At 35.1% G+C, this 24,039-nt stretch overlaps 1 protein-coding gene across 14 annotated transcripts in view; it reads left to right on the top strand.

Annotated features, from left to right (window-relative positions):
• Positions 1-24,039, top strand: part of NCOA1 (nuclear receptor coactivator 1) — a 260,566-nt gene that overhangs the window by 144,663 nt on the left and 91,864 nt on the right. For 10 of the 14 annotated variants that reach the window (XM_067007989.1, XM_067007981.1, XM_067007992.1 and 7 more), the window contains 3 exons: positions 11,527-11,632; positions 14,485-14,651; positions 20,276-20,373. In XM_067007989.1, the coding sequence (XP_066864090.1) occupies positions 11,544-11,632; positions 14,485-14,651; positions 20,276-20,373 (354 nt within the window). In that variant the 5' untranslated portion in view covers positions 11,527-11,543. Of the gene's footprint in view, positions 1-11,526; positions 11,633-13,088; positions 13,250-14,484; positions 14,652-20,275; positions 20,374-24,039 lie in introns of those variants that run through there. The other 4 variants (XM_067007980.1, XM_067007979.1, XM_067007991.1 and 1 more) reach the window with 1 other exon arrangement.

Raw genomic sequence — 24,039 nt, 5'->3', positions numbered from 1 at the left:
TGGACCAGGGCTCGAACCCGTGTCCCCTGCATTGGCAGGCGGATTCTTAACCACTGCGCCACCAGGGAAGCCCATTCACCCACCCTTAAAGGAGGAGACAGTTGTCACCCTGGAGGGTGATCGCTGTCAATTTGGAGGGTGGGGTTTAGCAATCATAGAGGTTAAAGGCAATTAAATTTGGTTGGCTGACAGCCAATGCCTATGTTTGGAATAGATAATGAATTTGGGAGACGGAGGCAAGACTGTGAATTGGCAGAGAACTTTAAAGCAAGGACTGGTGGTGCAGCATGATTTGAGAAGATACTCATTTGATCCTACTACCTCTCTCTTTAAAACCTCATTGGTTTCCGGAACGAACATGCTCCAGATTTATGGCTTTTATTAACTGGTGATACATTGTATTTATTAACTTAAGGTTTCTGTTGTTGGAAATCAGACTGTTGATTCTCAATAAGGAGAGAGAAGTTAATAAGCATTCTAATTATTAAGAAAAAAGTTTTGCAGAGTAGGATGTATTATAATTAAGAGAAATTTTAGTCATGTAGGAGAGTCCTCTCTTTAAGAGTTTTTAGACAGAAATGTTTGTACCTCGACTTTATGAAAGAGAAAGGGAGAGAAAGTAGAATAATCTAGTGATTGAACTCTGGGCTGGGTGTCTTTTTCTTTAACTCATTGTTCAGTGAGTGAGAAAGTCATGTTTTCTTCATGTCACAATGAAAGTTTTTATCTTTTATATTTCTCCTTAACATTTATTCAAACCAGCTTTAAACATACCAAATAACTGCAAAATAGCTGCAAGATTTGTAGGTTGCACACCTATGTGCCCATTGCCCAGTTTCACCAGTTGTAAACATTTTGTTACATTTGCTTTCTCTCTGTCTGTATGTATTTACTACTACTTCTCCTGCCCCTCCTCCTCCATCACCATTATGATGATGATGATTCACAGTTGAGAGTAAGTCATAGACATTTATGATCTTTTACTCCTGATATCTCCTACGTAACCCCAATATAATAATCAAATTCAGGAAACTTAACATTTTCATTATTATTATCTAATATATGGTCTATATTACAATTTAATCAGTTGTCTAATCCAGAATCATACATTGCATAATTGTCACATCTCTTTGGTTCCTTTAACCTGGAATAGTTTACAGCTTTTCTTTGTCTTCCATGATATTGACATTTTGAAAAAGTATAGGCCAGCTGTTTTGTACAGTGGCACTCATTTTGAGCTTGTCTGTCTCCATCTATGTTCCTTTCTAAAAGAGACTATGATATGGGACTTTGGAGATTCATGGTTTTGTTACTGAGAATCTTATCCAGTAGAACAAAGCCCATGAAGATTTTTTTCAGGAGAAAGTGTTAAAACATGGTAGGATCCCAAAATTCCAGAAGGTAGATTCTTAAAGATGATTTGGATATTATTGAAAGGAATTTTATGTATGTGTGCATATGTATACATATAATCTTAGAATCCAAGATTTATAAACTTTTGGACAAATTGAAGGCAGAACTTTAGATTTTGAAGGAATAGTACATTTACATTTTAAGGTGAATCACATCTTATAAGAAATAATTGGTTTTATTTGTAATGACCATAGAAGATAAGTCAAGATTAGGTATATGATTAATTTTATTTATTTCTATGTGATGTTTGGGTGAAGAATTAGAAAGATTCTCTGTTCATGTGTTTGAGAACTTTGTAAATAACCACCCAGGATTTTTAGATGTGGTATAACTTAATGTCAGCTTTTCTGAAGACTTTCCTAATGAAGAAGCATTTTAGTGTAGAGGTAAAAGCAAAATTTAGAATCTGTTGTTGACTTGTCTACTTACCAGTATTTAAGGTTAGATTATATGGTTAGTTATATAAGTTAAAACATAGCCAGATTCTGGAACCAAATTACCTAAGAATTGGTAATTTGATTTCTACCTGTTGGGCAGATTAAATAACCTCTCTGTGCCTTGGTTTCCTCATCTCTAAAATGGATTATAATACTAAATACCTCATATCTTATGAATACATGAATTAGTAAGGTTTATAAGTCAATACTGTGTCAGATGCTTAGAATGACACATAGTAAATCCTGTAAAAGTGTTAGTCATCATCATTGTTGTCATCATCGGCCCATAGGTTCTCTGTTAGTAACCATTGAACTCAGTCAGTGATTCTGTAAAGCGGAGATAATAATAATACACACTTCATAGGGCAGTTGTGAGGAATTAATGAGTTCATATATGTGAGCTACATAAACACTCAATATATATTATTACATTGTCATATCCTTTAATTGAATACATATTAATGGGCCTGTGTTTTTCTGTGAACCTTTTTATTATTTTGTTCCTCTCAAATTCTTTTTTACTACTAACTTTATACTGTAAAAGTGGAAATAGGATAGGCATTTTGTATGTGGTAAGTAGTCTATAGTCAAAAAGTTGAGAAGCACTGTATGAGATGACAATTGTTAGGGTCCCTCTTCTGAAATTTTATAAGTCTGAGTCTCTAGTTTAAAATTTATAAGCATGATTTTCATAGTTATTATTTTATTGAGAACACTGGAAAGTGAAATTTAAGTTTCACTTGTTTAGAGTTAGTCTTTAGTTGGGTATTACACTGGAAGAGATATAGCTAGATAAATTAGTGTTTTATTGAGGAGATACTGATGCTGTTTAACCAGTTATTCACCTAGGATGCTTGGGGATTTTTTTTTTTTTTTCATTTTTTCAATGGGTATCAAAGTTTTTACCAAATATAAATGAATCAAGTAAGATGACTTAGGTTTAAAGCTGCGCTTTTAAAAATGCATCTCCTTTCTATAAATGTGGGCAATGAAAATTGTAGCTAGAGTTGTACTGTGATTTAATTTATGCCTCTTCCCCTCCTGCTGGGGAGATGATCCTGAAGTTAACTGAAGGTTTAACTTGACTCAATCATTTTATAATGCCCTCAAAATACAACTCCATTATTTTGGCAGATTATTTTGACCCATGCAGCTCTATTATTTTGGTATTACTGCTACCTTATAACTTTAGAGATCAAATTTCAATATGATTTTTTTTTCGTTTGTTGGTTTATATATGTGCATTTAACTTTGTATTTTAAAGTGAGTTTCTGAAATGTTCGAGAGAAATTGAACCACTTCTGATCAGGGGTTTAATTCTTTATTTTAGATATTGGAGTAATTTTATATAGTAAATGTGGTTATTTGGTTTTGAATAATCATCTGTGGATTATCTATGTCTGATGTTGATCTTCAGTCTCGTCTGGCCCCTGCTTTAGCTGTTTTTCTGCTCATTAGTATCTGAATCTGTGAAAGAGGGTGAAGTTCATGGAAAAAGACAGACTGACATTTTTGTCACTTAATTTTTGTCTCTATGACCATCATTTTCTTTTTTTAAGGCTGTTACCTTTTTGCTAGATTACTATAAACTGTTCTCCTGTGCACATGCAAGTAAATATCAAATACTTATTTTGTTGTTTATAGTTAAAGATAGCTATAGTCAGGAAGACTGATTTTAATCTTTTTTTAATACCAACATATTTTTCATGTTAGAAAAATGTAGAACTGATTTTTGGAAGACATGTACAGTATATCTACAATTACCCAATGTCATTTTAAAATAACTGGAATCATCTAGCTTTGTAGATTTACAAGGAAATGTTGAGGGCATTTTTGCCCAACTGTTTTAATACAATAGCTGCCATAAACATGTTTCATATGCTGACTATTTTTCCTGAATAGGAGTGTTTTAACAAGGCAAATGCATATATGTATATTTCTTATCTTAAAAAATTAAATTTTAAAGTCAATATGAGGAATTTAAACTTTGGGGTTTAAAACTTATTTGGTTTTCTTCTTCTTCCTATATATTTGCTAATAGAAAACATTGAATACTTTTTAACCCTTTTTCCAAATTATTCTTTCCATTTAGAAAAAAATGCAGAAAAAGGAAGCATTGTCTCTTGATCTGTAGAATAAACTTTTAGTAGTAAACATAAATTTATTAAATACATTGTTTCAAATATTATATACTTTTAGAAGTTAAGTTGCCAAGTCCTTGATAATGTCTTTATTATTAGTGTAATAAATTTAAAAGAGTTTGCACAAGATTTTCTTTTACAGAAAGCACTTTAAAAAATCTCATATTTTATAGAATCAATGAAATAAGATAAAATGACATCTATTTTTAAGAACTCATTGCTTTGAATCTGTTTCTTTGCCTTTGCTTTTTATTCCTGGCCATAACAGTTACGATATGGGCATGTTTATGGCAGAGGCTTATGTGGCAGGGACTCTTCTCTGGGCCAGGGAAAACCATGATCTGAGTTTTGGTTCCTACTTTGTGGGTTCAGAGAGAATGTTTGTTTCCATATGCTTAAGGAAATCCTTGTTCAGTCATTAGCTTTAAAATATCTGTTTTTTAACAAAAAAATTGGAGGCATACAAAGAGACAAAAAAAGTATGGCCCATACACAGGAAAAATAGCAGTCAGTAGAAACTGTCTTAAGAAGCCCAGATGTTGTACTTACTAAACAAAGAAGAAATAGTAGATAAGTTGGATTTCATCAAAATTAAGAACTCTTGTTCATCAGAAGTTACCGTAAAGAAAGTGAAAAGACAATCCACAGAATGGGAGAAAATATTTGCAAATCATATATCTGATAAGGATCTAGACATGAATATAAAGAACTCTTATGACTTACTAATAAAAAGACAACCCAGTTTAAAAATGGGCAAAGGGCCTGAATAGGCATTTCTCCAGAGATATACAAATGGCCAAAAAGGACATGAAAAGATGCTCAAAGTCATTGGTAATTAGGGAAATGTAAATCAAAACCACAATGAGATACCATTTCACACCCACTAGGATGGCTATATAATTAAAGTAAAATTAAAAAAACAGAAAACACCAATTTTTGGTGAGGATGTGGAAAAGTTGGAACACTTGTACATTTGATGGTGGGAATTTAAGATGGTACAGCCACTGTGGAAGACAGTTTGGCAGTTCCTCAAAAATTTAGAGAGTTACAATATGACTTAGTAGTTTCATACCCAAGAGAATTGAAAACAAGTTCACACAAAAATTTGCACATAAATGTTCATAGCAGCATTGTTGTTAAATAGCTCCAGTAATGGAAAACCTAAGTGGCCATCATTTGATGAATACATAAACAAAATGTGGTATATCCAAACAATGGGAAATTATTTAACCATAAAAAGGGCAATAGAAATCCTGAAGTCCCCCATCCTTTCTTATCACATGAGAAAGAATTCAATTGTCACTGAAGTGAAAAGACAAAATTAAAAACTTTTTTTAGAGAACCCTAGGTGTCTGAGGACTCCAGTTTGAGAAACATCCTTTATGGCAGTTACCCAGTGCAGGAGCTCTTTATTTGTCACGATTTTTCCTGTGTGATATTATCAACTTGGGGAGGTTTAACTCTCAGTGTCCCTCTCATGTCTGTGCTTCTCTGTGCTAATTGCTTCCTAACATTTTCAAGTATATTATTAGAGTTGTTTATTAACTAATTGTTACTTATTTTTCAAATGATGCAGTCCTCAGTTAAATCTGGGAGGTGAGTGACAAATTTCTTATGTAGAAATCTATAATTCAACTGAAGTATAAAGCACTGACCTATTTCTTCAGCCTAACCTATTTGGTTTAGTCTGGTCCATTTGAACAGAGGTAGATGTGGTTTCTAGTTCCAAAAGCTGCTCCCTAGAGAGTGCATGAGATTGTGTATAACTTAGCAACTCTTTTTAAATCAACAGCATACTTTTACTTAGAAACCTAACCTCTTTTTTTTAAAGGTGATATGTAAATTGGCTTCCTGAAACCAACATTTCTTTTCTTAATGAACCTTGTTTAAGTTCCCTTACTGCCAAATATAAAGCCATTCCACAAATAGAACAGCTGTAAAAGTTTTCACTCATCAGAGGTTTTGCATTCCACAATCTGTTTATTGTGTTTTGTAAATAGAAAGCAGGTAATACCAGAATCATATCATCAGCAAATTGTTGGTGACTTTCTCATAGCTTGTTACTATTGGCTCTTATTTTGGTAAGCCAGATATTGAATTGCTGTTGAATTGTTGTCTGATGTCTCCTCAACCCCAGAATTTCAGATAAATTTAGCAGATGTCAGTCTCCAGCCAGTAGTCTGATTTAGCAGTCTGGGGAATCTCATTTGAAATCCAGATTTATTTGTTGCTCAAAATTATCCAAACTGTGAGATTGTATTGCTTATGTTTACAGTTGTGTAAATGCAACATATTTTTGTGTCTCTGTCGTACTGTGAAATATAGTAGGAGGTTTCTCCAAAATAGATCTTTAACCTTTTCAGAATTAGAAGAGATGTTCTCAAATTTCTAGACCAAGAAGGTGGTTGTTGTTGTTTTTTTTTCCATTGAAAACAGGAGAACAAGGATTTCAAGAAAGCTCAATTTCTCAATTATAGAAAAGAATTCCAAAACATTATGAAAGATTCCAGAAAATATTTAATTATAAAAAATCTTAAATATTCTTTAAAAAATTTAAATGTCATATTAGTAAAATAAATCAATTTATCACCTATTTTAGCTTCTATATCTTTTAGACATGTTACATATTGGATATACAATAAAAAGATCTAGTAACTGTTTTTGAGTTCACAATCTAGAAGAGGAGACAAACAAGAGAATTATAATTTTATAGCATATTATCATAAGAAATATATGCCCAGCAGTATTTTGAGAGTCAGTAGAATTCAGATGGGTAAATTCTTAGATAGGTATAACCTAATGTCTTAGGAGGCAGGGAAGACTGGCAGCTAAGTAAAGCTGAGCATTAAGTAGGAGTTAGTTAACTCGTTTCTTTTAGATTTTAGCGAACTCTAAAGTCTTATCTTTCATTTTCTTTCCTGTTCATCATTTTCTTCTCTCTTTTATTTCTACTTTTGTTGAAAAATTTAGCATTGATGCTTCTTTATTATTATGAATTTATCACGTAATTTCATTTTTTGTTTGAATAAACTTTGAAATATATTTCTATTTTATTTCTAAGTAAAAATAAAATTAAGTGGTTTCTTTACTTCTGTGGTATCTGGTTAATCTCATTTATGTTTCTGTGACTCTCCATAGGAGAAGAAAGTAGCAGTCTTACTCATAGTAATATATCACTTAGCTGATTTTTCTAGTTTTGTAGTTGAGAATGGATGCTAACAAAGCCATTGTCGGGTCTTTGAACATCTTTTTGGTTGTGGTGGCAAGTCTGGCATATTGACCTTTGCATTGAGGCTGTCCACCTTAAATTGTAATTATTTTTCTTGTCGTATAGAGCCTTCCTCTCCCCCCGACAAGAGGTTTAATAAATGTTTTTCTATGATGACATTACTCCATAGTGCAGTTCATCTCATTTATGTATCATTAATAGAAATCTGGAACTTAAAAGCCCATCATGTTTTATACATGTTGAATTTGAGGTGAAGTGGGATATCCAAATGGAAATGTCCATTTGGCAGCTGGAAACTTATTTAGATACCAAATTACTGAGATCAGAAAGATTGTGCTTATCATTCATGGAGGAAGTCTTAGAATGAAAATCAGACCTTGTCATTCCTCTGTTCTTAATCCTCCAGTGATTGGCTAATTCACTCAGAGTAAAGCTAAAGTCTTTAAAATGGTTTCAGCCAAGACCTTACATGATTCAGCCTTATCGCCTGCTCTTCACTCCCCAATTTTACCCACACTGATCTCTTTCATGTTTTTCAAAAAGCATAGTTATGCTCCGCCCTTCAGGCTCTAATGGCCCTTCCTCTGCCAGGAGCACCCTTCTTCCAGATGTCATTCTGTCTCCCTCACCTCCTTCAAGTCTTTGCTCACGTCTCAGCTTCTCAGTGAGGCCCTTCCTAACTACTTTACTTAAAATTGCTGCCCCTCTCCTTCCACAAAACTAAGCCTCTGTTTTTGCCTTGTTTTCCTCCATAATACTTATCACCTTCTAATATACTCTATACTTTACTTCTTAATTTTGCTTCTCTCTCCCTCACAATAGAATGAAACTCTATGAGGACAGTGATTTTTTTATAAGTTTCATGCACAGTTGTACTCCCACTACCTAGAACAGAAGCTGGCATATAGTAGGAGCTCAATAAATACTTTTTGCTGAGTTAACCTGGGCTACCCACATTGAGATCAATTTAAAGTTTCTGACTAATGTTTACCTTTGCTGGGAAGATGGGATAGTATCAAGGATTTTATTTTTAAAGTCTTTCCTTAGTGTTGAAACTAAAATTAACATATATAATCTATATGTGTATAGAGGGACTGTATGTATACAGTATATAATATATATAGTCTGTTTATATATTGTTTATATAGGTTGGGCTAAACTTGATTGGACAAACATTTAATCACTCATTCACCAAATTCTATAATGGACACACAATAGATGGGAACTGATGCAAACTTTGTATATTATGTTGAATGTTATCCTGTGGGCAGTGAGGATTTAGGGAAGGGTTTTAAGCAAGAGATTGACATGATCAAACTTATGTTTTTGATAGGCTACTTTGGTGGCTCAGGGAGACCACCATAAAAACTATGATGTTTTTATTAGTTCAGCAACAGGTGAGAGGAGACTATAAGAAAGGGGTGGATTTTGGAAATATTTAGGAAATAAAAATGGACACATCTTACTGTTTGCTTGCATGTGGGTTATGAGAGAAGAGGCTAGAATGACTCCAGTGTACCAACTGAGAGAAAAAAAATTGCGTGAGGAGGAGATGTTAAGTTCGTTTGGAAAGATGAATTTGAAGTGCCTATGTGACCTCTGCATAGAGTCATCTGGCAAGGAGTGGGGTTATGGGTCTGAGACCCAGGAGATCTGGGCTAGAGATGGAGATTCAAGGTAATTGGTTTAGAGATTTTTTTTTTTTGAAACCATGTTGAGTGAGTGATATCACCCCAGAATAATGTATAGTATGAGGGGAAAGGAGGCGTAGGACATTAGAACCATGAGGAAATCTAACCCCGAAGAATTGGGCAAAAAGTACTGAGAATAAGGAAAGAGAACCACACTAATTGTACTAATCTCTCAGGCTGTGGCTTAAACATCACTTCTTCAGGGAAGCCTCAGTTGATCGCCCAATTAAAATTAGGTCTCCTCTATTGTTTTTCTCTATGAACCCTGTTCTTATCCTTTATGATTTTATCACTATAAGAAAATTACATATTAATTTTGTGTTTTATTTGTTTATGTCTCCCACTCCACGAGGGCAGGAACCTCTGTGTTGTGGTCCGTGATTTGCTCAGCTCCTAGCACAGTGCCTGAGACATGATAGATACTTGATTTATTAGTTAAGTAAATGAAGGAAGCATAGGATCACAGAAGTCAATGGATGACAATATTTCCAGAAGGAAACAGTTTCAGATGCTGCTCCAATAATAGTAAAAAGTTAGCATTTATTGAGCATGAATGAGTGAAGGAATGAAGTGTCCATTGTATTTATCGATGAGGAAGTACAGGATGAGTTATCCACTGAGTGAACACTACTCCCCTCATGGAGCTCTTAATCTCAAGAGGAGATAATAACAATAACCAACATTTTCTAGGAACCTACAGTGCACTCTTTACATGCACTGTTCATTCAGTCCTCACAACAAATCTAAAGGTAGGTAAGTATAGTTATTATCCTTATGTTACAGATGAAGAAATAGGAGATTTAAGGAGATTAAACACTTTGCCCAGGAACAGACAGGTAATGATTAAGTAGGGCCTTTCTGACCCTAATGCCCATGCTTTTAACCACCATGCTGCAGTAGGGGAATCAAGCTGATTCTTTATCAGGGAAGTGATATCTTGAAAATGCCATTTGAGCAGGAATGGTTTTGTTGCTGTTTATAGGACACGTTAGAAGTGAGAGTGACTGGAATTGAGAAACAAGATAGAAGGATCTTGCAGGAATCTAGAATGAGGTATTTGTTTCCAAATAAGGATCATAACTGTATATGAGAATGAAAAAGGAGGGGACACTGTAAGATCTCCTGTTAATGAAGAATTGACAGGATGTGGATACCAATACAAAATGAGGAGTAAAAGAGAAGAGTAAAAATTAATTACAAGATTGTGATCCTAGGAGTTGGAAATTTTCATGACTTGCACGTCTAATATGGAGAAATTAGAAATGTGCCTTTTTGGTTACATGGAATAATAAAGTCATGATTAGAGTTCTAGGTGTTATTTTTATATTGAAAAGGGGATATGACAATGTTTGGTACTGAGAAAGAACTGGAGACAGAGGAAGTTTTAGGACTAGAGAAAAAGGATTTTTTTTTTTTTCTTTTTTTTTGCCGTACGCGGGCCTCTCACTGTTGTGGCCTCTCCCGTTGCAGAGCACAGGCTCTGGACACGCAGGCTCAGCAGCCATGGCTCACGGGCCTAGCCACTCTGCGGCATGTGGGATCTTCGCGGACCGGGTCACGAACCCGTGTCCGCTGCATCGGCAGGCGGACTCTCAACCACTGCACCACCAGGGAAGCCCAGAGAAAAAGGATTTATTCCAACATATTAATTAAAGTCATGTGAGAAATTCTTAAGGATCTCAACTTTACAAGCATGGCTGCTAACATGCAGCACTGTATTTATTTAATAATTTTAGAATTTAAGGAAAAGTTAAAGGTTTTTCCCATTTAACAAGAATTTCCTCTCCTTTTACAAGGGTGGATGGAATGGAAGAGAATGAGAGGTGTATTGTTTGACATTAGTAAAATCTGAGTCGTAGTGATGAGTATAAGGCCAGAGATAAGATTCCGAGTTTCGTTAGAGATTCTGTAGAGAACAGTGGTTGATAGGGACAGATCAGAAGGGATCTTTAAGTGCAGTCACTGACTGGCACAACATGTAAGAAAGAGACCTGGCTGGCATACTAGGGGAAATGACTGTGTTCTCTGGCATCTATAACAAGATCCTAACGTAGACTAAATATTTGATCTTTGTCGCCTGACTGCATAATCAAAAGGTTAGGAGTATGGAATTCAAAGTTGGTAAGTACAATTCAAAATCCAAATCTAGTTCATCGCTTTAATTTTAATCATATGTATTATTTCTTTTCCTATCAATATAAAATCCCAATCCTTATGAGTAAAAGTTCAAAATAATCTAAAATAAATAAATATAAAAAAGAATCTGACTCTCAGTTACACAGTTTTTACATTTACATATGAAGTGGTTTTTTCTCTTTAAAAAAATCTCATTGTCTATTTAATTATTCTAACAATATTTTCATCCTAATTGATCTCTATGATTTTATGAAGGATGACTAGTTTTATCTTACAGGTATAGAAAAGAAAGTGTAGAAACACTAAATAGCTGATGACTCCTGTGCTTTTATATAAATGTGGATGCTTTTATGATGGCTGTAATTATTCATTGAGAAAACACAGTGTTTAGATATATTCTAACACAAGGGAGCTTCCTATTCCCATAGAGTTGGAAAGTTCATTAGGGTAGATTTCTTATTGTTTTCCTTCCTTTTTAGGTGTGAAGTTTTTCAACATGAGTGGCCTTGGGGACAGTTCATCTGACCCTGCTAACCCAGACTCACATAAGAGAAAAGGATCGCCATGTGACACACTGGCATCAAGGTAGGAACACTCTTTTTCTTAGTCTGTTTCTGGCAGAGCTGCTTTATCATTTTCATTGTCACTTTAGAGCTTTTGCTTCATCTACTCCAAGTTTACCAGCCTTCTCTGAGTCCCTCATACTTACCATGTTCTCTTCCTTCCCCAGGGCCTTTGCACATGCTGCTCCCTCATCCAGCTTGCTCCCTCTAGATTTCCTGTAGTCAACACCTATGCATTCTCTGAATACCAGTTTAGTCATTACTTTCTTTCTTTTTTAAAAAATTTATTTATTTTATTTATTTATTTTTGGCTGCATTGGGTCTTTATTGCTGCATGCAGGCTCTCTCTAGTTGCAGTGAGCGGGGGCTGCTCTTTTTTGCGGTGCACAGGCTTCTCATTGTGGTGGCTTGCCTTGTCGCGGAGCATGAGCTCTAGGCACACAGGCTTCAGTAGTTGTAGCATGTGGGCTCAGTAGTTGTGGCTCGCGGGCTCTAGGGCGCAGGCTCAGTAGTTGTGGCTCATGGTCTTAGTTGCTCCGTGGCATGTGGGATCTTGCCAGACCAGGGCTCGAGCCCCTGTCCCCTGCATTGGCAGGGGATTCTTAACCAGTGTGCCACCAGGGAAGCCCTAGTCATTACTTGCTTAAAGGGAGCCTTTTCTTCCTTCCATTAACTATTAGGTCAAATCTCCCCCATTTGTATCTATTTCACATGTATTTTTATAGCTATAATCCGTAATTTCAGGTTTTTATTAGTTTGTGTGCTTATTTCATGAGTTCCCTGGCTTCTCTGCTACAGGCTAAGCTGCCATTTGGTAAGAACTTTGTCCTTACTCACCATTTTTCCCTAGTTCCTAACACAATGTGTAACTTATATATAGTAAGGACACAGAAAATATTTGTCAAATGAATAAATGAATCCATTGTACATCTTTAACTGCTATTTCAGTATATTATGGTATTAGTGGAACAAAGAAAAAAATTGTTAATATCAGGACTTTAAAGAATGAATATTTGTGGAATTAAATATTTGTGTGTTAATAAGGAATGTGGTCATCAAATAGGCAAAAGAGAATTATTGCTAAGGAGACTCTAATAAATGCCAGATAGAGAAGGAACCTCAATCAGATCAAAACAGCAGCTTTCCTACCTGAGAGAAGAGTGGGGATTTTATTCCATTCACCTTCAAGGATCTGGAGCAAGGTTTCTCAACCTCCACACTGTTGACATTGTGGGCAAGATAATTCTGTGCTGTGGAAAGCTGTCCTGTATATTGTAGGATGTTTGGCAGGATCCCTGGCTTCTACACACTAGATGCCAAATAGCATCTTTATATCAGTTATGATAACCAAAATGTCCTACCAGTGTGATAACCAAAAATGTCTCCAAACATTGTCAAATATCCCTGGGGACAGGGAAAGCAATATGGCCCCCAGTTGATAATCATTAATGTAGAGCATAAAGCGGCAGAAGACTCTTCTGTCATTGGATTACATGCTTTTTCTCATCGGGGGACAAAGAAAGAAATTTTACAGGAGAGTGCCAGGGCTTCAGCTTGGGGAAAGAAAAGTGACTACTTTTCTTAATCAGTTCAGAGAACTGTTACTGAGCGATGATAACCTAAGTACTCATAATCATAGGTAAGTGTCCAGAAGCTAGGAGGAATGCTGATATCAAGATGCAATTCAGTTTGTGTTGTCAGAGTTAATGTTCTTGTCTATTTCTATATATGTCAGTCCTTCTTAATTTAAGAATAAATAGATAAAATATTGTAATTTACTTTAAATTTTTATTTGGGGGAAATTTTTTAACCTATAAAAGAATAGAGACTAGGAAACAATGTATACCCACCACATATAAACCACATATTTGCGGTTTTGTTTAAATATAAGTAGTAAGATGATTAATGATAAAATTGATTTGTCTCTAATTCTTTCAATCTGTTTTTAATGATTATGCATATATAAGTATCTGTGAATGTTTATTAAATGTATATATTACATAATACTATGTGTATTTTTCTACAGTATACTTTTCAGCATGGATCTTTAGACATAAAGATAACTAGATTTATTCAGTTCTGTTAACTTTTGATAGTATTGTATTACACGAATATACCGTATTTGAGAAATCTGTTTCCCTACAGATAGACATTTCCCATGGGTAAACAACCATTTTGTTACAAATTTTCATTCTTACAGCCAGCACTACAGTGAACATGAGCATCCTTGTACACACCTCCTGTTTTATACATAAGAGTTTCTTTAGGATCTGTGTACATTTTTATGTTAACTGGGTAATTATCACATTGTTCTTTAAATGATAAGCATTGAGAGTTCCTTTTTTCTTGCGTTCTCCGCACTTTAACTTTTGCCAATCTGATGGGTGTGGGGTTATAATTTTAAGTACATTATAAGAATCAAGACTTTATCAGATTTCTAATTATAATTTATTTGAACTCTGGTGTAGTATGCCTGCTTAATTTACAACAAACTTATTTGAAAATTCAGATTTTCTATTTTAAGGAATTATTATTTGGAACATCTAATAATTTCAAATGCAACTAGTATATGTACTGTCTGCTTCTTTTTGATATCTAGCATTTATTTGAAATATTCAATGTATATACATCATTGAGGGAATACATCTGTGATGGCAGTCATTCTCTTTATGCTTTTTAGCCAGAATTGTTTTCTGCACCTTTGTATTTTGTAATATTTGTTTTTTAGATACAATTTTAAATTGTTCTCTAAATCTGGTTTTATATTCTAGATAAAAACAGGAATCTCTGTAAATATATAAATATTAAATACTTGATCAGAGAAGGAAATATGGTGGTAGAAAGTACTGTAACTGGATTTCCTTTTTGTAACAGCACTGAAAAGAGGCGCAGGGAGCAAGAAAATAAATATTTAGAAGAGCTAGCTGAGTTATTGTCTGCCAACATCAGTGACATTGACAGCTTGAGTGTAAAACCAGACAAATGCAAGATATTGAAGAAGACAGTCGATCAGATACAGCTAATGAAGAGAATGGAACAAGGTAAAAAATGAACAAAAAAACCCCTGTGACTGTGTGCTTTGTTATTGACATTTACAATATGTGATTTTATTTTTTATCATTAAGAAATTGCATTCAATTTTGTACTTTTATTAAAGGAACATTTTTATTTAGATGCTGTTTATTTTAGAATGTGAATCTGAGACCCTTCTTTTAAAACAAAGTGGTTTATTAAGTTATCTTGAGAACTGGTTGCCTTGAAAGGTTATGAGACCCAGTATCATAGGGGATTAAGTCAGGAGATACAAGTTGTGGTATCAGACCTGAGGCTCTGGCATAGGGTTGAAAGACAGCAACTCACAGGTAGGAAAGTCCCTCCATCTGAGTTGTAAATTTGTCTCTGCCTGGGTGGGGGACACAGCCTTCTCTGAGAAATCCCTGATTTATTTTTATGGTTCATATTTCTACTATTCATATTTACTGGGGACCCAACACCACACAACTCCTGGGTTGCCTACCAGAAACAAAGGCAAAGCACTTTGAAGGAACATAACCACACCTCGTCCTGTCAGATTCTCACAGAAAAAGTACTTCTGAGGGAGATTTTATGCTATAAACTTATATAACATAGGAGGAAATAATCTACAGTAAGAACACAACAAACAAAAGGTATTCCTTCGTCCCCAAAGAACTTCAGGTTAATAGCAGCAATGTAAAAAGACTATGAACAAATAGTATGTTTTAAATGGTTGAGGTGATAGGCTTTTAAGATTTTAGGAGTGGATAGTCTAGTGACAACTGATTTAGCAGACAGGAAAAACTGGTATTGTAGGTCTGCAGAGGGGATAGCCAACAAGAGGCTGTATGGCACCTTCCCTGCTCAATCTGGAAACTCTGACAGCCTGGCTCATACTCCCTCAGCTGAAAATGGGAGGATTCCTCTGGGGCAATTGAGCAGTCCAAAGGGAAAGACACACAGACACGGACAGTTGGAATTGATCCCCCAAGTGAAAAAATCAGCTCCTTGCTCTGTCCCCACACTTCACACAACTGCCAGTCAGGATTTTAGTACCTCACTCTTTAATAAGAATAAAAATCCAGATATTTGAAGAAAGTCTTTTTATAAAAGATAATTAATCAAGCAAACGAACAGGAAGCAGAGACAATGCAGGGAGCAAAAGAAAATGTAAAGCCATCACAGTCCCTCAGAGACAAAAAGGAGGATATTTCATCTATGAAACAAGAATAAGATGTTATAAAATGAAACATTGGAACTTAAAATCAGGATAGCTGAAAAAAACTTTACCTCATTATCTTATTTTCTCATACTCTCTGCCCCAAGCATTCCAGGAACACTCTGCCTCAGGTATTTGCACTTGCTGTTCTCTCTGTCTGAAATTCTCCTCCCTGGATTTACACAAGGCTCACTCCTGCATCGCTTTTATGTGTTGGGGCAAATATTTTTTCTCAATGAACTTGTCCCTCACTAACCTATCTAATACACACACACACACCTCTCTACATCTTCCTTGATTTATTTTCCCCACAGTATTTTTTACATCTAACATATTACACATTTTATTTGTTTATTGCCTGCCTACCCCCACTAGAGCTTCATGAGGGCAAGGATTTTTGTTTGTTCACCGTTGTCTCCTTAATACCTGTAGCAGTTCCTGGGTACATAGTAGACTTTCAGTGAATAAAAAGATAAAGCGTTGAAAGATAATTTGAAGAAATCCCATAGAAAGTAAAATAAAAAGATAAGCAAAGGAAAACAAGAGAAAGATATAAATGTATAGGATTAGTTCAGGAGTTTTAACACATCATTAGTCCCAGAAAAAAAAAACAACAACAAACACCAGACCAAATAGAAGGGAAGAAATTATAAGAAATAATGCAAAGAAACAAAAACCAAAAAATTCTCAGAATTAGGGGATATGGTTTTCCAGATGGAAAGCACACATGTAGTGCACAGCACAATGAATAAAAAAGAAAGAAAAACACCTTACATGAATGCACAATTTCTAGACACCAGAAAGAAAAAACAAGAGAGAGGAAAAAACAGACACATACTAGATTACTTTCAGGAGGGTCCAGATTTCTAAATAAGAACACTGAAAATGAGTATCCTGGACCTAGAATTCTGTGTTCATCCAAATGAAATATGAGTGCAAAATAAAGACATTTTCAGACATCTGAAGCCTCAAGAATGTTATCTCCTGTGTACTTTTTTTCAGAAATATCTATCAAGACCAAGGTAGTAAACCAAGAAAGAAAGGCATAAGATCTTAACCCACGGAAACCATGGAATCTTAACAAAAGAAAGGTAGAAGGAGACCCAGGGTTATAGTTGAGCAGCAGACTAAAGAAGTAGCCAGTCCCAATTGGAGCAGGTGGATAGAGAACTCTAGGAGGAATATTTCCATGGGGAAAAAAGTGGAACACATAGAGTATATGATGACTGACCAAACTGAGAGGAATTTTTTAGTCTGGAGGAGAGTTTAGAGATGAATCAAACTTCACAGAAAAACTAAAACAAGAAATATGAGAATTGTAAATTATAGCACATACCTTGACTCATTTGTGAACTATATTTATATGGCCATAGTAACATAGATACTAAATACTGACTGCTCTAAAAATTATTGTAACTATACTGGGAGGATGGGAAGAGGGGATATGTATGTGTGTCTAGATGGTTGATGTAAGTAAGTTAAATTCTTAACCTTTTATGATGGCACAGTAATAGATCATGTCTAACATGGGCACAGTCAAGGTATAGCAAATAAGCATGTTACTGAGAAATACGGAATGTATTAGTTAGGATACAGGCAAGCTACTGTAGCAAGAGACCCAGAGTACAGTGGCTTTAACAAGGTAGTCTAGGTGTGTGTCAGAGGTTCAGATTCCTTCCATCTGTTTTGCTGTGCCATTCCTCGGGTATTGCCCTTACCCATGTGGTCAAACATGGCTCACCTGTACATGTTCCTGATGACAGGAGAGGGAAAGAAGAAAACAGGAAGGCATACTTCTGTCCCTTTAAGGACAAGACTCTGTCCTTGCATGTCTCATCTGTTCACATGCCTTAGGCCAGTCATATAGCCACTCCTGCCTTGGGTTTTGCCTAAAATTTTGTTTGTTGTGCTTTTCATGCATAGTTACTTAATGTACTTGGACTTGATGGTTTATGTTTTTTTGGAACTGTTTAAGAAACAGGGCTTCCCTGGTGGTGCAGTGGTTGGGAGTCCGCCTGCCGATGCAGGGGGCACAGGTTCATGCCCTGGTCCGGGAGGATCCCACGTGCCACGGAGTGGCTGGGCCCGTGGGCCATGGCCGCTGGGCCTGTGCGTCCGGAGCCTGTGCTCCGCAGCGGGAGAGGCCACAACAGTGAGAGGCCCGCCTAGCACCAAAAAAAAAAAAAAAAGAAAGAAACAAAACCTGTCTTAATGTTAGAAACACATGAAATGATGAAGGAAGTACATCTTAGAATTAAATGAGAAACTCCTATACCATAATAATTTAAAAACAAATAACCCAATTAATTAATGGGCAAAGGCTCTGGATAGACATTTCTCTAAAGAAAATACACAATAAGCACATGAAAAACATACTCAATATTATTAGCCATCAAGAAAATACAAATCAAAACCACAATGAGAGACCACTTTACACTTGCTAGGGTGGCTACAATCAAAAAGACAGATAGTAACAAGTGTTGGTAAGGATGGGAGAAATTGGAACCCTCATACAGTGCTGGTGAGAGTGTAAAATTGTGCATCCACTTTGGAGAACAGCCCAGTAGTTTCTCAAAATATTAAAGATAAAGTTATCATGTAGCCCAGCAAGTCCACTTGCAGGTATATACCCAAGAGAAATGAAAACTTGTACACAAATGTTCATAATAGCATTATTCATAAATATCCAATAAGTGGAAGCAAACATATCTATCATCTGATCAATGGGTAAATAAAATGAGATATACCTATACACTGGAATATTATTTAGCAATAAAAAAGATAAAATGTAAAAAAAATAGTCAAATCTATAGAGACAGAAAGTAGATTGGTGGTTGCCTTGGGCTTGAGAATGTTGGGAAAATGAGAAATGACTGCTAAAGGGTATGGGGTTTCTTTTTGGGTTGATGAAAGTGTTCTAAAATTTATTGTGATGGTGGCTGCACAACTCTGTGAGTACACTAAAAACCACTGAATTGTATGTTTTAAATCCATGAATGGTATGCTATGTAAATTGTAGCTCAGTAAAGCTGTTATTATAAATACTATATGAGATAACGTTTTACACCCGTTAGGTTCGCAAAAATTAAAAGCTGTGATGATATCAAGTGTCAGCATACAGAAAAACAATAACCCTTGTATGTTACTGGTGGTACAACCTCTTTGGAGAGTAATTTGTCAAACTTAGTAATGTTGAAAATACACAGACCCTGTGATCCAGCAATTTTACTTCAAATATTTACCCTAAAGAAACTGTCACAAATGTGCAAAAGAGGAAATACTGAAAATAGTTTATTACAGCATTGTAAGTCAAAAGGTCTACCAGTAGAGGACTAGGAAATCAACTGGGTTATTCATATACTATACAGCAGTTCAAATGAGTGTATGAAATTTATATGTATCAGTATGGTTAAATCTCAAACATAATATTGAGTGGAAAAAGTTGAAAAAGTCTATATATTTTTATGTAAACATTAAAACACAAAACAATAATATATTTGTAAAAATCATGCATATGTAGTTGAAGTATAAAAACATGCTTAGAAATGTTTATGCTGACCTCAGAACACTGGTTACTTCTGAAAACAGACAGAGGAGGAATAGTGGTAGAGCTGTAGCTCTATTTGTAGCATTTTATTTATTTAAAAAGGAAAGACCTGAAGCAAATAATGTTAACATCTGTGAAAAATGAATGGTGGCTGTGTGACTGTATGCTATGCCACTTTCTGTATTTTTTTGAATATTTGAAATATTTCATATTTTAAAGTGAAAAAAATGAATCTCTATATTCAGTAATACTGTATTTGCTTTTTGGTGAGTTAATTAGTCTGATAGATTGGAAACTTTTATATAAGTATGCTGCTGCTTTAAGATGATGGATGGACTTTTCAATATCACCACACAAAAGAATTCTAAATCATTTAGCAGTTGCAGTTTTATCAATCGGATCATCATGACATGAAGGTGAAAAGTTAGCTATTTCACGCAGGCTTACAGAATCGTACCTTCACTCTCTCTTCAATGGCAATTGATCAAATCAGAAAAGGAGAAAGATGGAGGAAATAATTATTCTTTTACAATTTACTTTATTTCTTAAAAATTTTTGGTGTAGACTTTTTTTTAAAAGGCTGTATATTTTTACACCATTTTTTCCATTTGTTGGAACACTGGACTTGGTAGGTCAGAATTCAGATCCTCCTGCTACCATTTACTAGTTATATGATTTGATTTTAAAGGACACATTATTTAACCTTTGTGAACCTCAATTTCATCATCCATAAGATGAGTATAATTAAGATTAAATGTGAAAGTGCCTACATAATGAATAAATATTATTTGAATCTGAAATTAAGTGAATTCATGTCTTAATAAACTTGCCATTATGGAAATGAGCTCTTTTTGGATGTGTGACTTTTTGCTGCTTTGTTACAGAGAAATCAACAACTGATGATGAAGTACAGAAGTCAGACATCTCGTCGAGTAGTCAAGGAGTAATAGAAAAGGAATCCTTGGGACCTCTTCTTTTGGAGGTAGCTGTTCTCATTGACTCAGAAAGTGATCAGAATCTTTTTTCTAGACAATTTGGTTTTTTTCTTTATCTTCTTTTATGTTTTAACATCCAGTTAATAAATTATAAAACAAAGTAAAGTTTTAGGGAACTTTTAATAATTATTTTATTTTAGAAACTATATGGACCGTTGTTACTATTTCAAAATTAAATGTGAATAATGAACATGAGAAATTTTCATAAAGATGCTACCAGAAAACTACTAGAGCTAATCGATAAATTTGGTAAAGTAGCAGGATTCAAAATTAATGCAAAAAAATCTCTTGCATTCCTATACACTAATGATGAAAAATCTGAAAGTGAAATTAAGGAAACACTCCCATTTACCATAGCAACAAAACGAATAAAATACCTAGGAATAAACCTACCTAAGGAGACAAAAGACCTGTATGCAGAAAACTATAAGACACTGATAAAAGAAATTTTAGATAATATAAACAGATGGAGAGATATACCATGTTCTTGGATTGGAAGAATCAACATTGTGAAAATGACTGTACTACCCAAAGCATTCTACAGATTCAGTGCAATCCCTATCAAACTACCAATGGCATTTTTCACAGAACTAGAACAATAAATTTTACAATTTGCATGGAAACACAAAAGACCCCGAATAGCCAAAGCAATCTTGAGAAAGAAAAACGGAGCTGGAGGAATCAGGCTCCTGGACTTCAGACTGTACTACAAAGCTACAGTAATCAAGACAGGATGGTACTAGCACAAAAACAGAAATATAGATCAATGGAACAGAATAGAAAGCCCAGAGATAAACCCACGCACATATGGTCACCTTATCTTTGATAAAGGAGGCAAGAATATACAGTGGAGAAAAGACAGCCTCTTCAATAAGTGGTGCTGGGAAAACTGGACAGCTCCATGTAAAAGAATGAAATTAGAACACTCCCTAACACCATACACAAAAATAAACTCAAAACGGGTTAAAGACCTAAATGTAAGGCCAGACACTGTAAAACTCTTAGAGGAAAACATAGGCAGAACACTCTTTTACATAAATTGCAGCAAGATCTTTTTTGACCCACCTCCTAGAGAAAGGGAAATAAAAACAAAAATAAACAAACAGGACCTAATGAAACTTAAAAGCTTTTGCACAGCAAAGGAAAACATAAACAAGATGAAAAGACAGCCCTCAGAATGGGAGAAAATATTTGCAAATGAAGCAACTGACAAAGGATTAATTTCCAAAATTTACAAGCAGCTCATGCAGTTCAATATCAAAAAAACAAACAACCCCATCCAAAAATGGGCAGAAGATCTAAATAGAAGACCTAATAGAATAGAAGACCTAAGGAAGAAGACCTAAAAAGAAGACCTAAATACATTTCTCAAAAGAAGATATACAGATTGCCAACAAGCACATGAAGGGATGCTCAACATCACTAATATTAGAGAAATGCAAATCAAAACTACAATGAGGTATCACCTCACACCGGTCAGAATGGCCATCATCAAAAAGTCTACAAACAATAAATGCTGGAGAGGGTGTGGAGAAAAGGGAACACTCTTGTGCTGTTGGTAGGAATGTAAATTGATAAAGCCACTATGGAGAACAGTATGGAGGTTCCTTAAAAAACTAAAAATAGAACTACCATACAACCCAGCAATCCCACTACTGGGCATATACCCTGAGAAAACCAGAATTCAGAAAGAGTCATGTACCACACTGTTCATTGCAGCTCTGTGTACAATAGCCAGGACATGGAAGCAACCTAAGTGTCCATCGACAGATGAATGGATAAAGAAGATGTGGCACATATGTACAGTGGAATATTACTCAGCCATAAAAAGAAATGAAATTGAGTTATTTGTAGTGAGGTGGATGGACCTAGAGTCCGTCATACAGAGTGAAGTAAGTCAGAAAGAGAAAAACAAATACCATATGCTAACACATATATGGAATCTAAAAAAAAAAAATTGTTCTGAAGAACCTAGGGGCAGGACAGGAATAAAGACTCAGACATGGAGAATGGACTTGAGGAAATGGGGAGGGGGAAGGATAAGCTGTGACAAAGTGAGAGAGTCGCATGGACATATGTACACTACCAAATGTAAAATAGATAGCTAGTGGGAAGCAGCCGCATAACACAGGGAGATCAGCTTGGTGCTCTGTGACCACCTAGATAGGGAGGATGGGAGGGAGATGCAAGAGGGAGGAGATATGGCGATATATGTATATGTGTAGCTGATTCACTTTGTTATAAAGCAGAAACTTAGCACACCATTGTAAAGCAATTATACTCCAATAAAGATGTTAAAAAAGAAAAAGATTTGATAAAGGCATTCTAATGGTGAGTGGAAAACTGAAGACAACTGTCGGGCTTTGCTACTTCTTTGTTATAGTTAGGACTAGTTGGGAAAATAAAACTTTTGGAATTATTTAGCTAGCTAGTGCTAATTTCTACTGTAGGATTTCACTTTTGAGTAAGGGATGCCTCAGTTTATTACAGTAGGTGTTTCCCTGACCAAAATTTTTAAACTATTTATGTAGACATTATAAGAGAGCTTACTATTTTAACAACTTTGTCAAACTTTTTTAAATGAAGAACTTTTAATCTTGAATTACTTTGTAATCTTCACCCGTTTTTTCCTATCTAATCTTTCCTCCCTCTGTTCTCAAAACAGCTGTTTTGTTTCCAAGCAAGGCTCATCGCCTTAAGTACTCCTTCTTCATACATGAATGTTTAAAAACACATATATGTGTGTATATATACACACTCATTCCCCACAAATTAGGCTTTTCCATCTCTAGGCCTAATTTTATTTTTTATATATGTATGTTTATTATATACATGCATATACTTAAATATAAATATGTGTATTTAAATCATACATGTATTTAAAAATAAATATCTATAAAATTAAATAAATTCTCCTTTCCTGTCCTACCTCAAGGCCCTTCTTTCTGGTGAAGTCTTCCTACACTCAAACTTGTATAGGTCTCTTGATTTTCTAACTCCTTTATACATTTTTTTCCTGTTACCCTAACTATTCTTCTGTTTTTGTATGAACCATAATTCCCTCTACCAACACCACTAACGTGAGAACATTCTCAAAATTTAGTGCTTGGTTTTTTAGCCCAAGTAATATCATTTGCTTCATCTTTTATTTCTTTAGAGATGACTCTCAAATATATACTTCTTGCTTTAACCTCTTTCCGAACTCTATTCCTGTACTTTTAACAGGCTGCTAAGTATTGTTGACTCTCCTGTTAGCAAGTTCCCCCTCAAAACCTAAATTCCTTTTTCCCCTCCAAGTTATACAAGCGCTTTGTTACTTTAGGCTCTTGGTTTTAATGATTTTTATTAGGGGAATGAGCACATATTTTATAGTGTTGTAAAATATCAAAAACATTGGCCATTGAAGCTGGATAGAAACTACACTCTGGGTGAGTGTATAACATATAACTGGGAGAGGGGAAAGCCACCACATGTGATGGACTCTGATGTTTTTATTCTCACAACCCCTTAAATTGATTGCATGACACATGACTGCCTTTTGGAAATAGTGTTATAATAAGTATAGTAAAAATGTTAATGGTAGAATCTGTGTGGTGGATATACAGATGTTCACTATAAAATTATTTCAACTTTACTATATTTAAAAATTTTAA

Source organism: Kogia breviceps, chromosome 11 (genome assembly GCF_026419965.1).
Source record: "Kogia breviceps isolate mKogBre1 chromosome 11, mKogBre1 haplotype 1, whole genome shotgun sequence".
In the NCBI taxonomy this organism is placed as follows: domain Eukaryota; kingdom Metazoa; phylum Chordata; class Mammalia; order Artiodactyla; family Physeteridae; genus Kogia; species Kogia breviceps.
Note: the sequence above shows the minus strand (reverse complement) of the source record. Positions and strands in the feature narration are given on the sequence as shown.